The 15,962-nt window shown below is 42.6% G+C and overlaps 1 protein-coding gene across 1 annotated transcript in view; it reads right to left on the bottom strand.

Moving 5' to 3' along the window:
- Positions 1-4,041: 4,041 nt before the first annotated feature.
- LOC115208321 (thioredoxin reductase 1, cytoplasmic) overlaps positions 4,042-15,962 on the bottom strand; it is a 28,189-nt gene continuing 16,268 nt past the window's right edge. Inside the window, exons 9-16 of the mRNA XM_029776272.1 lie at positions 14,241-14,466; positions 13,640-13,732; positions 13,286-13,362; positions 8,539-8,695; positions 8,059-8,166; positions 6,412-6,507; positions 5,915-6,049; positions 4,042-5,358 (exon numbers count right to left, since the gene is read on the bottom strand). Of these exons, the coding sequence (XP_029632132.1) occupies positions 5,296-5,358; positions 5,915-6,049; positions 6,412-6,507; positions 8,059-8,166; positions 8,539-8,695; positions 13,286-13,362; positions 13,640-13,732; positions 14,241-14,466 (955 nt within the window). The 3' untranslated portion in view covers positions 4,042-5,295. The remainder of the gene's footprint in view (positions 5,359-5,914; positions 6,050-6,411; positions 6,508-8,058; positions 8,167-8,538; positions 8,696-13,285; positions 13,363-13,639; positions 13,733-14,240; positions 14,467-15,962) is intronic.

The raw sequence follows: 15,962 nt of genomic DNA, 5'->3' as shown, positions 1-15,962 counted from the left end.
TGGTCATTGTCAGCTCTGAGGCCAATTAGTCTTGTGTTTAACTAGAACCCCCCCCCCAAAAAAATGTATTTTTAAATAAATAAAACCTTGCCAGTCTTTTCTTACTAGCACTGCCTTTGTTGATAACTTCTTTACTGAGGAAAAATGTACTTACTATGACTGTGATATGTGGTTGTCTCACCTAGCTATCTTAAGATGAACGCACTAACTAAGTCCCCCCGATCCCTAAGGCACTGCATCTCAGTGCTAGAGGCGTCACTACAGACACCCTGGTTCAAATCCAGGCTGTATCACAACTGGCTGTGATTGGGAGTCCCATAGGGTGGCGCACAATTGGCCCAGTGTTGTCTGGGTTTGGCTGGAGTAGGCCGTCATTGTAAATAAGAATTTGTTCTTAACTGACTTGCCTAGTTAAAATCTGCTGTGGTAACTGTTTTAGCATTATTAGGGCAAAGGAGAAGGTGACAGCAAAGTGAGCGAGAGCCTGGCATGGTCTTTTGCTCTGCGCTTGACACGGGTCCAAGGCTGAGCTCCCTTCTGACAGTGTTGAGGTATATGAGCTCACTCACTCCCTCACTTCTTACCTCCCCGTTACCACCTCTTCCTCCTTGAAAACCCTACACTGGCTCCAGGGTTTCATTGGAAACACATTTTCTCCGGAGGAGGAGAAGGGTACATTTGTTTATTGGGAATATCATGTTCCCACACAGTACAGCAAACTGTAGCCATTCCAAGGTAATTCTGGGGGGGAAAGTCCAAGACGTTAGCTGATAATGGTGCTTCTTGAATAGTCCCAAACACATACAAGGGGTAAAAAATAATACAATCAAAAGTATTGGTCTTTACGCAAATAATAGTTTTTCTCTCACTTAAGCTAGACAAGTTGCAAACTCTTATCTGTTCGGCTAAAAACCTTTACCTTCTCATGCTGATGAACAACAATTACATTTTCATGCTTGATTGATCACTGGCTGTCAATTTGGACCCACCCTCAATTTATGGACCAGGAGGCTGGTATCGGAAGGGTGTAGGAATAACAGTAATGCTTTCTGAAATCACTTTACTCCGTAAGCAGTTGATTGATGTATTGGAATGAGAACACACTAACCCTTCATGGACTTGGTAGTGGTTGGAGAGGAATATGACTGTGCTGCCCCCTACTGGACATCAATGATAAAACAGTGAAACATGAGACAAGGAGAAACAAAATGATTCTCCTTATTCGTAACTCAGTCTGTAACTGAAAATGTTACGTATTTTACATCTCTACTTATTTTGTATCAAAGTTATCTACTGCTCACATTCATACAAGGGTGTTTGGTAGAGCGGTCACACTTTAAACTAGTCTAAATACATCCGATAAAGGCTCATGGAAGCCTTCAAAAGCTTCACTCTACATAGCACCTAGGCTTTTCATCAGTGACTTTAATAGTCCAAAACATCAGTAGGGGGGCAACGTTGAGTCCATGTCCCACAGTGTGAACAACACAGTAGATCATATGAGGAAGTGGGAAAATGAACCCCCAAATACAAACGCTACATTACCTCAGTAATAAGGAATGATCAATCCATTCATACTAAATTATAGGATCAGTGAGTCACCGATGCAAGAGTCAGTTAGAGCTCAAGGAAGTTTGAAAACATTGAGTTGTAATACAGCAAACTACATTACCTGTTCAGGTTGCAATCCAAGCTACTTAGCATATTTCCATTGAATGTAATTAAGTTAACAACCACTGATTGTTTGATGAAAAGAATAACATATTGGCACGTAAAACCAGATTACCTTGTATTAGACTATAAGACAAGGACATTTCAACAAAAGACTCCTTCATTAAAACATAAGATGTGGTTAGGGCATGTTGATAAGGAGGGCCAGCCATAACTGTGGTCATGGTTTGTAGTGGGACAGGACTAATATTTGTCTCGTCATTGATAGCATATCGTGAATCAACACAGGAACTGCCAGCCTTGGGTCCTGTAACAAAAGTACACTGTGGCTTTGGGTCTTTGCCCATTTGCAATCCTTGACACAACTTCCTTCTCCGTGAGAGACAACTGTATGGAGAAGAAGCCGCGTTCTTGAAACAATGTTAGTCAAAACAGCAGCATTTTCCTACCTAGGCCTGTATTCATAACACGTCTCAGAGTAGGAGTGCTTATATAGGATCAGCCTTTTATCTCATAACAAATAAAATCACATGGACCGGGGGGCCTGGACTCATTTCCACAAAGACGTAGGAGTGCTGATCTAGGGTCAGTTTGGCCTTTTAGAGCATCATGAATAAGATTGTATGGACAGATCCTAGATCTGATCTCAAAAGGACAGAACAAAACTGGAAGAGAGTCTACTTCCCACTTTATTCAACCTCTGGATTGTTCGTGGTCACACATTTCTAATAACTGTCTTATGCCTTGAATTACTCATATCACCCTGAACAAACTCAGGGAAAAGGTTGACTAACAGAGGGGTAGAGCTCCAGACAGTGGTGGGAATAAGTACCCAATTGTCATACTTGAGTAAAAGTAAAAGATACCTTAATTGAAAATGACTCAAGTAAAAGTGAGTCACCCAGGTAAATACTATGAGTAAAAGTCTAAAAAGGATTTGGTTTTAAATATACTTAAGTATCAAAAGTAAATGTAATTTCTCAAATATACTTAAGTATAAATCCTTTCAAATTCCTTATATTAAGCAAGCCAGACGGCACAATTTGTTTTTTCATTTATGGCTAGCCAAGTGCACACTCCAACACTCAGACATAATTTACAAACAAATAAGTGTTTAGCGAATCCGCCATAGAGGCAGTAGAGACTACCACAGATGTTCTCTTGATAAGTGTGTAAATTGGTCCATTTTCCTGTCCTGCTAAGCATTCAAAATGTAAAGAGTACTTTTGGGTGTCACGGAAAATGTATGGAGTAAAAAATACATTATTTTCTTTAGGAATGTAGTGAAGTAAAAGTTGTCCAAAATATATAAAACTAGTAAAGTACAGATAGCCCAAAAAACTACTCATACTACTTAAGTATTTTTACTTACATACTTTGCTCCACATTTGTTTAAAAAGCTCATCTGAATGACAGATTAATTTAATCATATCGCTGGTAGATTGAGTTTCAATTAAACTGTAGGACTGAAGTAAATTAAAATTCACCAAGGCCAGAGTTGTCATGGCAGCGTGTGCAGGTGACAACGTTCGTACAGCTAAGCGTAGGACGGGAACCACTAAACCCAACAAAAGCGTCACACCAGTCTAGGTTCTTTTGATCCTAACCGCCACTTGGCTGGCTGAATAGACCCATACAAATAAATACACAAAATGAAAAAGGAAATACCCCATTTTAAAATGTTCCAAAACATCCCTTTTCTGATGTTGGGTGCCCACTTCAACAGACTGGCTTGATCCACTGTACCAATGTGGGCGATGAATGAAGATAATTCAAATAATCCAATAATGATCTCATCACTATTAAACAGCACGCCCACTTGTATGGAAAGAGGGTTCTCAGCAAACAATGTGAAATTGAGTTGTTTTTCCTAAAATCCTCCCTCAGTTGTAATTGAACTTTAAAACTTACAGGTTCAATAATTTAGGTTGAAGAACAATTGCCTCTAAAAATGGCCAACATATCTTTCCCTTTACCAACATACTTGTACTAATAATAATAATAATTTTTGATATGCAAGTAATGTCTCAGCTCCAATGTCAGTCACACATGGTAAGATGACACAAGCGGATCACGGTGTAGGCTACATTGCTGGCCCTTTCCAGTAAGGAAATGACACCGCAGACTGAAGACTACACACCCGACTCCGTATCTCTGGAAATTAAGAGGCAGGTTGCTAAGGAAAACCTAAATCACCCCACGTCCTTCAGTACTTTCCTGTAAACTTGTGCATGCAAGAATGTCAAGATTTCGCCATGAACCACTAACCCCACTTAGGCAACCACACAGAACAGGTCGCTTCACGATAGAAGCAAAAATAAAAGGTAACAGATATCTTCAATTTGAGACAGCAAACGAACAGCCAAGATGATATCTTGCATGTTGACATAACTTTTATTTGTCTTCAAAAGATAATCTACAAAGGTGATACCAGTGAAGCAGTCATTTATACAGTTTGACCGGTGTCACTGCTCAACAACAGTAGTCAGGAATTTATTTACTCTTAAAATACTGTCCTCTACCAGATTGGCTACATCCAATTTGTAAGTCACTCTGGATAAGAGCGTCTGCTAAATGACGTAAATGTAATCTTAAATACACAAATAATGCAGAGGCAAACGAAACAGCAAACTGATACAAAGAAGCATTTGTTTAATTCTCCACTGTAAACTTAAGATTTATTTTTTAACATTCAGTACAATTCGAGTTATGTACTCATTCCTTGGAAGTCCTAACAGAAAGTGTTTCCTGAAGCAGCAGAGCTTTGAATGTCGGTGGCTCTTTTTCTCTTGACTTCCTGTCACTTTTTTGGGTAACACTTTGGTAGAAATTGGAACTGGGAGGCGTCTTTAATCGAAGGCTAACGACCTTGATGTGGAGAAAGGTCGATACCATGAGAAATGCAGATTAAAAACAAACATACTTTGCCAACCACATTAACCTCAATGAAATTTTTTTCTTCATATCTGAGATATTTGATAATACACTTCTGCCAAGAATGTTGATGGCATGACAGAAGAGAAGAGTCGTGATGACAAAAGAAACAATATCTTACGTGAGTGTATGTATGCGTGTGTAAAATGTGTAAGTTGGGGAGTTGGACGAAGGGTTCGGTTCACCCCATGTGCATATGGACACAGAGGGACATCGGTCCTAGCCCACCACAGTGACTGGGTTAAGGGCCAGGACGTCAAACAGCACTCACACATCCCTAGAGGGGTGGTGCACCTCTGAGCAAGACACAAGTGGCACCTCGTAAAAAGCAGCAGAGTAACCCCGCTGTCTAGTAGGCTGTCCCATAGATCGTAACTCGCCTCATCTCATTATCTCACCTTGTATGTCCACGCTACAGGCCCCCTCAGTGCATCTTTTGGCTCAATCTTTCAGACAGCGAGACATATTTCCCCATCCACCCCTATTCCCAAAGGAGTGGTTTTATTCATTCAGACCCCACCACCCTGGTTTCTAATCACCTCATTGTTTTTTCCTGAGAAGAGATTGGCCTTGGATGTAGAATTTGAGTGGGGGCCAGGTTGGCACAGAGATACGAGGTGAGAGGGAGGGCGAGATGGAGATATCTAAGATGAAGAACGGGACAGCCTGCTAAACGAGCAGGGTTTAACCTCAGCAGCCCGCCTGGGTGATGTCACCGCCCGAGCTCTTGGTCACCTCCATGGTGGTGAAGATCTGGAAGAGAAGAAGCAGAACAACTGCTGATCTCTGGTTTGGTGAGGCGCTGCGGCTCGTTCACAAATGTAAAAAAATTTGACAAAAGCAATCGATTAAAGTTACAACCATAGATGGATAGAGGGAACACTTCCTACAAAATATTGTGATAACAATAACCTTAAACGTAACGGCAATTGTTACCTGTGGTACTAACTGTCAGCTGTTACAGTAGTTAGTTTTCCAGCCTTTAGTTAACAATTAAATTCTTGATTTGATAGGTTCTAAGGTCGAATAACCTGTCGTGGCTCACTGCCAGATCGACTCAGACAATCAGAAAAAGTTCTGCAAGTTACTTTTTTGCACCGTGGAGGGACTTGCATGTTACACATTCACGTTTTTTTTTTATGTCTATCAAAAGCAGTCATAGAAGTGATTAATGGGAAAGATGGAGATGGATAGAAGGCACACATCTTGTGTCTACAACCGATCCAAGGAGGAGAGAAAACGAGGGCAAAAATAGAGGAGCAACTATGGAATGAAACGCGGCCTGCAGCTGGTGTACGGTCAGTCTTACCTCAGCGCAGGTGGGGTGGATGCCGATGGTGTTGTCCAGCTGCTCTTTAGTCAGTCCGCACTTCATGGCCACGCCATAGCCCTGCGTCACCTCGCCTGCGTTGGGCCCCAGGTAGTGGAATCCGATCACACGGTCCTGCAGAGAGAGAGTGATGTTACTGATAGATCAAGTGTATAGGTCATCTACTAGTTTATGTTAGCCAGACCCTGCATATCGGAACTTGTATTCTTCTTCAATATGGCTACTGAATTTGACGTGTGTCCATTGTTATTCTAGAATAGCTTTCAGAAACATGGGTGTCAAAAGTGACAAAGTGTTCACATAGCTTCTTGACCAGAGACAAGGGTGGAAGATTTTTGTTCCTCTAACAAAATCATTTTTCGGGTTTCCTGAATTTTTCAGTGTGAGAACTTTTGAACTCTATACAGCAAAAGTGACAATTGCAGTATCCACAAATCAAACAGGTAGTCAGGTGAGTTAGGAGAGAGGGTTCCTACATTGTCCAGTTTATTGCAGATGATCTTGGAGTAGCACTTGTTGTTGTCCCTGTTGGGGACAGTGAACTCCAGAGGCCAGAAGAGACTGTGGTACACCTACACAATTAAGGACACACATTAAATACACACACATACAGAAAGGGCAGAATAACTTGCATATTTTTATGTGTCATGCATGTATGTTTCTAGAGTGTGAGAGGGTGGTGTTATAACTAGGGCCCTGTGTTTTGCGCAAGCGTGTGACATATTTATTTAATTTAACCATTATTTAAATATTTTTTCATCAAACTGTCACCTTTTCTTTTTATGCCAGAAGGTCCAGCACCATCCTCAGACAATACCTTTCATTTAATAGGCAATTCTCATGTCTGGATAAGGCTTAAAATACAGGTTAAAATCCTGCTATGTCACATGATTGCACAAAACACAGGGCCCCATTTATAACAGTATTACCGGTATTGAACTTGACCTTAGTTTTTTGTAAGTCATTCTAACCGCATCTGTCTCCACGTGCATATGTTACAGTACGGTGTCAGTGGGACCCACTTCAACACAAAATGTAAAGTTCTTCATTGCAGAAACACTAACACCACAACATTAACCTATGATACGTTAGGCCTATATATGATAGTATTATACAGTCAGTGGACATTTTATTAGGTACACCCATCTAGTACTGGTCAGACCCCCAATTGCTTACAGAACAGCCTGCATTTCAGGGCATGGAAATGTTGCTCCAATTGGTATCAAGGGACCTAACGTGCCAGGAAAACATTTCACCACCGCCACCAGCCTGTACTGTTGAAACCAGGCAGGATGGGGCCATAGACTCATGCTGCTTACGCCAAATCCTGACTCAGCCATTAGTATGACGGAACCAGGATTCGTCAGACCAGGTAACATTTTTCCACTGCTCAATTGTCCAGTGTTGGTGAAAGCGTGACCACTGGAGCCGCTTTTTGTTTTTAGCTGATAGGGGTGGAACCCGGTGTGGGTGTCTGCCGCAATAGACCATTCGTGACAAGGATCGAATTCCATTCTGCACACCACTAATGCGCCGTTACTTGCCCGTTTGTGGCCCGCCCGTTAGCTTGCGCGATTCTTGCCGTTCTCCTTCGACCTCTTATCAATGTGTTGTTTTCGCCCACAGGACTGCATGTTTTTTGTTTGTCGCGCTCCTGTGCGTGAAAAGCCCAGGAGGACACGTCCGTTTCTGAGATACTGTAACCGGTGCGCATGACACAACGATCAACCATGCTCAAAGTCGCTTAGGTCACTAGTTTTGCCCATTCTAACATTCAATCGAACAGTAACTGAATGCCTCGATGCTTGCATTATATAGCAAGCCATGGCCAAGTCACTCACGGTCTGTAGGAGCGAACCATTTGAACGGGGTGGTGTACCTAATAAACTGACCTCCGAGTGTATATGATCGGTATCACTGTTTAATAGCTGGCGAGTCAATATCCACATTTAAACTGGTATGCTAGAATGCATATTGGAGCAGAGCATAAATGTCAGTTGATTTCGGTCTGTAATATTCAGTGCAAGAGGTCTGGCGAGTGTGTGATGTGGCTGTAGTACAAATAGGCTGGAAGTGGGCTCTGTGTGTGTGTGTGTGTTTGTGTGTGTTGCGTCAGCAGCTACCTCCAAGTTGTCTTGGCCGTACAGCTCAATAGCTTTCTCCTCAGAATGCCCACAGGCGCCATACTCCAGAGGGGTGAACACAGTGGTGGGAACGTTTACGTAGTCACACTGCACACAACATCATTCAACCGCAGTTAATAATAAAAACAACAAGACATGACAATTTACAGTCTGTACCAGGTGGTGTCACATTGGAGGTTCACCAGACAGAATATACTACAGTAGGATGATAGAAGCTAGGGAACATTTGTACATGGTTTCTCTTAGTTTTTACGTTTTAGGTGGAGAGCAAAGGCCCCACCATATAACATCAACGAGGGCCAACATTAAGATTTGAACTTTAAAGCAACAAAAGCCAATCTTATTAAAAGCAGAGGGACAACAGAGAGAAGAGTCACACTGACAAACTGACATGGTCTATCAATAGAAAAGCATGTTAACTCCCAAAGGGTGAATCGAGGCCCGCTGTCCAATAATTACCTTGAGCGAGGCTCCCGCGTACAGCCGGCGTGCCAGCAGCTTTCCGGCCTGGATGGCCACGGGTGTCAGCTCCCACTTGCCCTCCAGGATGTCTCCGATGGCGTAGATGTGCGGCACGTTAGTCTGTTCCTCGTCGTTCACCGGGACCTTACCGTTCCTGGGGCGGGGGGGGAGAAGAGAGTGGAAGCTTAGCTAGGGTAAAATGACTGACGACTCCCATATGACTAATTACAGATCCCCATGGAGCCACAAGTTGCAGATAGATCCCTGGTCTAGACTTACTACACATGTATAAGAACAGTTTGCAGAATACATACGCACCAATCTATTTGACCTTTATTATGCAGCAGACGGATTGAAATATGTTTAAGGCATCATAGGAACTCATTGGGGAACAGAGAAAAGTCCAACAAGTACAGAATGTGGTCAATAAATCCCACTTGACGATTAAGTGGAATACAAAGTAAATATTTTATCATTCCCAACGTGCATTCCAAATTAAGCTAAGACTATACGGTGAAAATATTCACACTGTTCGCAAATGAAAGTATCAGACCTTGCGACAGACATTCTCAGTGTAATATGAAAGAATGATGTAATGTGACCATAGGATGTTGACAAAATAGTGGTTGTGTGTTTCCCGGTTGAGAAATGTCTATGCAATGAACGCCATTGTTCCGTGATTGAGGGTAAACCAACATCTTGTGGCATCTGACCATGCTTAGTGAACGGCAAGAACGTGCTCGTGACTCAATGGTCGACCAACTGCTCTCTCCTTGAGTGACAGCGGGCAAGACATTTTGGGAAGTGGCATGCAGAAGGGAGGAAGACGACTCAAGAAACAAAACAGAGTAAACTATAAAAACGGACATTACACATGCCTGAGTTGCATATCACACTTAACAAACCAAAACATAAAAATATCATCATAGAAGGTTAAGTAAAAACCCCAACCGGCCCATGCATCAATAAAGGTATAGTCAAATAGGGCATACCGCCCAGCCCTAGGTTGTGGCCATGAAGAATGGAACTGATTGTCTGGGTGGGGCTAAGATCTTGCCATCACCAAAACGGAGACAAAGTAATCAACAACGAGGATGATTTATCATCAACGACAGTCATGTAGCGCAAATGAGACTCAGTCTATGCATATACACTGAACAAAAATGCATAAAAATGCAACAATTTCAAAGATATTACTGAGTTACAGTTCAAATGAGGAAGTCAGTCAATTGAAATAAAAGCATTAGGCCATAATCTATGGATTTCACATGACTGGGAATACAGATATGCATCTGTTGGTCACAGACACAGTAGGGGGATGGATCAGAAAACCAGCCACTATCTATATTTCCCTTACGCTGCGTGACACATCTCCTTTGCATAGAGTTGATCAAGCTGCTGATTGTGGCTTTTGGAATGTTGTCCCAGTCCTCTTTATTGGCTATGCGAAGTTGCTGGATATTGCAGGGAACTGGAACACAGTCGTACACGTCGATCCAGGAATTGTTTACAGATCCTTGACATGGGGCCGTGCATTATCATGCTGAAACATGGGATGATTGCGGCGGCTGAATGGCACAACAATTGGCCTCAGGATCACGTCACAGATGTCGTCACAGTATTTAAATTGCCATCGATAAAATGCAATTGTGTTTGTTGTCCATAGCTTATGCCTGACCATACCATAACCCCATTTCCACCATGGGGCACTCTGTTCACAATGTTGACGTCAGCAAACTGCTCACCCACACGACACAGTCTGCCCGGTTCAGTTGAAACAGGGATTCATGCGCGAAGAGCACACTTCTTCAGCGTGCCAGTGGCCATCGAAAGTGAGCATTTGCCCACTGAAGTCGATTACAACGACGAACTGCAGTCAGGTCAAGGCCCCGGTAAGGCCGACGAGCACGCAGATGAACTTCCCTGAGACTGATTGACAGTTTGTGCAGAAACTTTGCAAATTGTACAAACCTACAGTTTCATCAGTTGTCCGGGTAGCTTGTCCCAGGCAATGCTGCAGCTGAAGAAGTCGGATGTGGAGTTCCTGGGGTGGCATGGTTACACGTGGTCTGCGGTTGTGAGGCTAGTTGGACTTGCTGTTAAATTCTCTAAAAATAACAGAGGCTGCTTATGGTTTAGAAATTAACATTCAATTCCTGTAGTCAGCCAAGTCATGCCAATTGCACGCTCCTTCAACTTGAGACATCTGTGGCATTGTGTTGTGTGACAAAATGGCCTTTTAAATGGCCTTTTAATGTCCACAGCAAAAGGTGCACCTGTGTAATGATCATGCTGTTGAATTAGCTTCTTGATATGCCACACCCGTCAGATGGACGGATTATCTTGGCAAAGGACAAATTCTCACTAACAACGATGTAAAAATACACATGTAAACTACTAGTCTGGTTGATACCAAACTCAAAGTCCACCTGACATGGGTCGCTTTAGCCAGCCTGGTAAGCTGCACTCATGTAGTGCAACCGAGAGGCCGAACCTGGTGCACCTTTAACATGGGGCTGACTGACACACAGTTTAAGAGATTCTCCGTTACGTTTGTATCATTTTTTGCCAGTAGTTCCGAAAGGAGCACTCACGAGCCAAAAGTGGTCACCGAATTCTGCGTGCTACGTCACATATGTTCATCACGTCATTGTTCTCTCTCGCAGAACCTCATTGCCTGGAACACGAATTGCTAGGGGGCTGGCCCACGTGGGGGAAAGGAAGGAAAATGGGGCTGCACAGCTTCCAGTAAACAGTCACTTTCAAACTACGGATTTCGTAGCTAATTGAGGTAAAACAGTAATTCTTCTCATAGATTATGCATTTATGAACTACACATTCATGTCCTTAAATGCTGCTAGGGACCAGGTCATATGACTGAAGCATATGACTAAGGCACACTCACTCCTAAGCCTGGCTCATGCGCTTGCTTAATCCCGTTGGCCTAGAGAGCACTCTGTTGGGCTGACCCATTCATAACTGAACTGCATGTTAGAAACCCCATGAAAACACTTCTTCCTCAATCAATCCGGATAACAATATTTTAAAGAAGCTTGAGGTTTTTTTTAGATACCGTTACGTCCCAATGTAACAGCACAAGGGGGTTTCTCTCCTTACAAAGCAAACACAAAAACTCTTATCCCCACAAAACCCCTCCGTGTCAGTTCTCACACACACACACACACACACACACACACACACACACACACACACACACACACACACACACACACACACACACACACCTCTGGTGAGGCAAAAGTGCTGAATCACCATGACTGTAGAGAGCCTTAAAGGTACAGGCGTGCACACACACACACACCCTTGTGTGCGTCTCATTGGTGACAGCCGCGAGGGTGGATGAATGAAATAAGAGAGAGAACAGAAGAAAATAAAAGGAACGTTAACTTAAGGAAATTTAAAATATATTTTTTAATCAACCTAAAATGACATACCCAAATCTAACTCCCTGTAGCTCAGCCCCTGAAGCAAGGACATGCAAATTCTTGGTACCATTCGAAAGGAAACACTGAAGTTTGTGGAAATGTGAAAGGAATGTAGGAGTATATAACAATAGATCTGGTAGAAGAAAATATAAAGAAAAAAAAAACAACCGGTTGTTTTCTACCACCATCTTTGAAATGCAACAGAAAGGTTCAACATCTAGCCATCACTCTGGTTGTAATTCCGATGGTGTCCACAAGATGGCAGTGTATGTGCAAAGTTTCAGACGGATAACTTGAAGTATGAGCAAACTACATGACATTTAGTGTGAAGTCCCCCAGGTACGTTTGGGCAAATCGTGAAGGAGACATTTACGTTCACATTACATTTGTCTGCAAGAATTTCGTCAAATCTGTATACTTGGACTTTGATTTAGCTTTTCCAGTATTAGTAGTCATATTATAAGTTCAACATTTGCAAAACACCCAGTTTTCATAACTCTCCATATTCTTAATTTTTGTCCAAACGGAGAAGCTTGATGTCGCACAAGGTTAGCAGCAACATTTTGCGACAGATACTGGGTTTCCGCATACTCCCATAAAGCCCCGCTCATTGGCTATCTAGCTAGCTTTGTTTGACCCCGATTGGTGCTTTTTCACAGAGTTAGTCAATCAAGTGAAGACTGCCCGCGTCGTCGGCGTGCCATGAAGGCGTCGCTCTCTGACCAAATTTGGTGTCCTCTAGGATATACTACACTCCTAATGATATAGTGAAGTCTGGTTACATTCTAGGATCTCTGAGGAATACATACAAACGTGATTTGACTGGTTGAAACGTTTAGGGTTAGATTTTCACCGATTCCTTTCTACGCAAATTGAACGAATGGAAATACAAAATTGATCGTGCATGCTATATGGACCTTTTTAGGGTATGGAAAATAATTTTATCTAACAAAACGACACTTCATGTTATCTCTGGGACCCTACGGATGATACATTCTGAAATCTTGCTCTGATTTAAGTACACATTTCACCTTCAGAGGTGAATTTATCAAACCTAACGTGGTGAAAAGTGTTTTGTTGTTAGGAGCTCTCAACTAAATAGCATGGCATTTTTTCGCAGTAATAGCTACTGTAAATTGGACAGTGCAGTTATATTAACAAGAACTTAAGCTTTCAGCCGATATAAGACACATATGTACCGACATTTGTTGTTTCTCTAAAATCTGCAATCGTGACACGGCGCTGCATGATTTACAACTGTCCAGTTGACGGGACTCCTATCCCTAAGTTAAACTTACTTGGGGTTGACTTTGACGCCGGCTTGATCCAGGCCGATCTTGCCTGTACACGCGTCACGCCCCACGGCTATCAACACCTGCGGGAGGACAAGGAAGTCACCGGGTTAACGGGACCATTCTCCCCCAAAAAATAAAGCCCCGTCACCCCTACAGAGCAAAAATGACTAAATTTTGCTGGACAAAACATCTTATAGTTAAGGCTCAAAGACTGACAATCATGCAGAGTTTGATAATGCCTAATGCCATATGTTAAAGTACTTTGTTTGCAGATTTAACTAACAGTATTGGTTTCATTCATAAGTGACAGATTTACTTTGGCTATTGGGGGTTAAGAGGACTTTAATGCGTACGTACAGTGTTGTATTCTCCCTCGATGGTTTCGTCACTCTCCGTGCTCTTGGCTGTCACCTTCAGCCTCCCAGGAGTGCCTGCCTCCAGCTCCTCCACCTGATATATAAAATTAATTGTATGGGGGGGGAAATGTATCTAGCTACAACATTCTCTATAATACTAGAATGGCCAAGGCGGGTGAACTGGCGGCATCTTTCACTCTGAAAGATCACGTGGTTTTTAATTTAGTTCACCTTCATGGATGTTAGTCTTTGAACTTTAGACTTAAACTGATGACAGGACTCTTCCGATAAATAGCAAAATATTACACAACTTCCCTGATGACAGAACAATTTAGCCCAGGCATTTCCAAACCATAAAAAGGCCATAAAGAAAGCCCTGAACAGCTGAGTAAAGATACAAAGGGTGTAGTAGTAGTACCTGAGTTTACATACTATTGAAATAATTTCAAATACTAGCCGTGCTCGATTGAGTTTAACTGTTGCAATTGGAACCAATAGAAAAGTCCCATGAGTGCAAACTTGACCCAGGCTAAGGCAACGTTCAAAGTACTTGAAAGCCTTCAAATACTATTTGAACCCAGGTCTGGTAGTACATAACTCACCTTGACAGGGACGTACTTCCGGAGGAACTTGACACCATGCTCTTCCATGTGCTCACCGGCGCGGTTGGCCATGTCCTGGTCGAAGCCCCTCAGCAAGATGGAGCGTACCATGACCGTCACATCCAGGCCCAGGCCCGCAAGGAAACCCCCGCACTCCAGCGCCACGTAGGATGCCCCGATCACCAGGGTCTTGCCGGGGCAGTGGGGGAGCGAGAACAGGTCATCGCTGCAGCATAGACACCCACAGACAGGGGAAGATCAGCCATAGTAGGGTGCACCTCCGTTAAACCCATAATGCTCTTTAAATGTATAAAAATGCCACAATTCACCCATTCTTTCTGCGATTAGCACGTGAAATACCTGGAATGTCAGATTTTTTCACTAGACCTGTGGTCACCAACCGGTCAATCGTGATCGACTGGTTGATCTTCAAGGCATTCCTAGTCGATCGGCAAACATTTCCGTAGAAATGCCAACGATAAAGCCTTGTGCTCCTATTTGTTTTAAATTTGTCCCGCGCGGTTTGTGGTAGGTGCACTTGATTCAGCTGCCCAGCACGTCGGGTACGCAAATTGTTCCCATTTAGAACCATTTCATTTGTCTCAAGGTATAAAACCTGGCGGATCCGGAGGGCTAAATCAAGTGCACCTATTGCTGGCCAATCGGATTAGGATAGCTCAAAATCACTGTGCCTGCAGCTTCTACGGCAAAGTTTGATACTAAGTGAGATGTTAGAACTTTTAAAACCATGACCAGAGAGGGAGACTGTCAAGGAAGGCAGAAAAGAGCTGCTGTTTTTATGAGTGATTTCATGTTTAAGTTTTTAATTCAACACTGTAAACCAGAAAACGTGCTTCTCCCCATTTACATTCTCACAACAACCAACCAACCAGCACTGCAATGAATATGTAGCCTACCGGTAGGCTTGCGTTTTTATTTTTAGGGGCTCTTTCTATTTTAATATCAAGGAATATTTAACTTTCTCTGGCCATAGAAACAACATGAATTTGTGCAGGAGGTAGAAATAATACAGGTGGAAGACTGGGACCCCTCTCTCTGGTCAGTCTCACCGGAGGAAGGGAGAGAGCAGGGACTATGAGAGGCGGACCCTCCGCTGCCCTCTCCTTCCATTCGTTGAGACTAACAATTGTATAAAAAAAAAAAAAAAAAAAAAAAAAAAATGTACTGGATTTAAGAATGCTCAGCTTACAGCTGATCTATTTAGCTCATGTTTTGAAATATAATATGGTCTGAGAAGAACAATATTGTCAGACCAAGCATGGCCAATATGACGTGATAATGTATTAGGCCTACTGCACAAACCTCATTCTTACAGAACAGCTTTTATTCGGTTAATGTTGCATAGGCTTACATTTTATGAGTCATGCTTAAAAAAAAAATCTGAGCGGTAGACCTCGGCTTGGATTGTGACTCCGAAAGTGACCTTGACTCAGAAAAGGTTGGTGACCACAGCATTAGACACAATAACTTCCTTTAACTACTAAACTCCCAAACTATAAACAAACAAAAAAAAGTCTGGCTTAAGACTGGTTATGTAGTCTGAAATGGGTCTGGGCGTGAACTTTGACGCCAGTAGACAAGTATGTCCTCTGAAAATGTATTCAGTCACAAAACAACTATTAGGCATATAATTTGCTTTAAAAAGGGTACAGAGATAGATACCAGGGTCTGTCCCTATGACATGTAGGTTAGCAAAAGCCC

The sequence above is a fragment of the Salmo trutta genome, chromosome 14, assembly GCF_901001165.1.
Source record: "Salmo trutta chromosome 14, fSalTru1.1, whole genome shotgun sequence".
NCBI classification, from domain to species: Eukaryota; Metazoa; Chordata; class Actinopteri; order Salmoniformes; family Salmonidae; genus Salmo; species Salmo trutta.
This window is presented reverse-complemented; position numbering and strand designations above follow the sequence as displayed.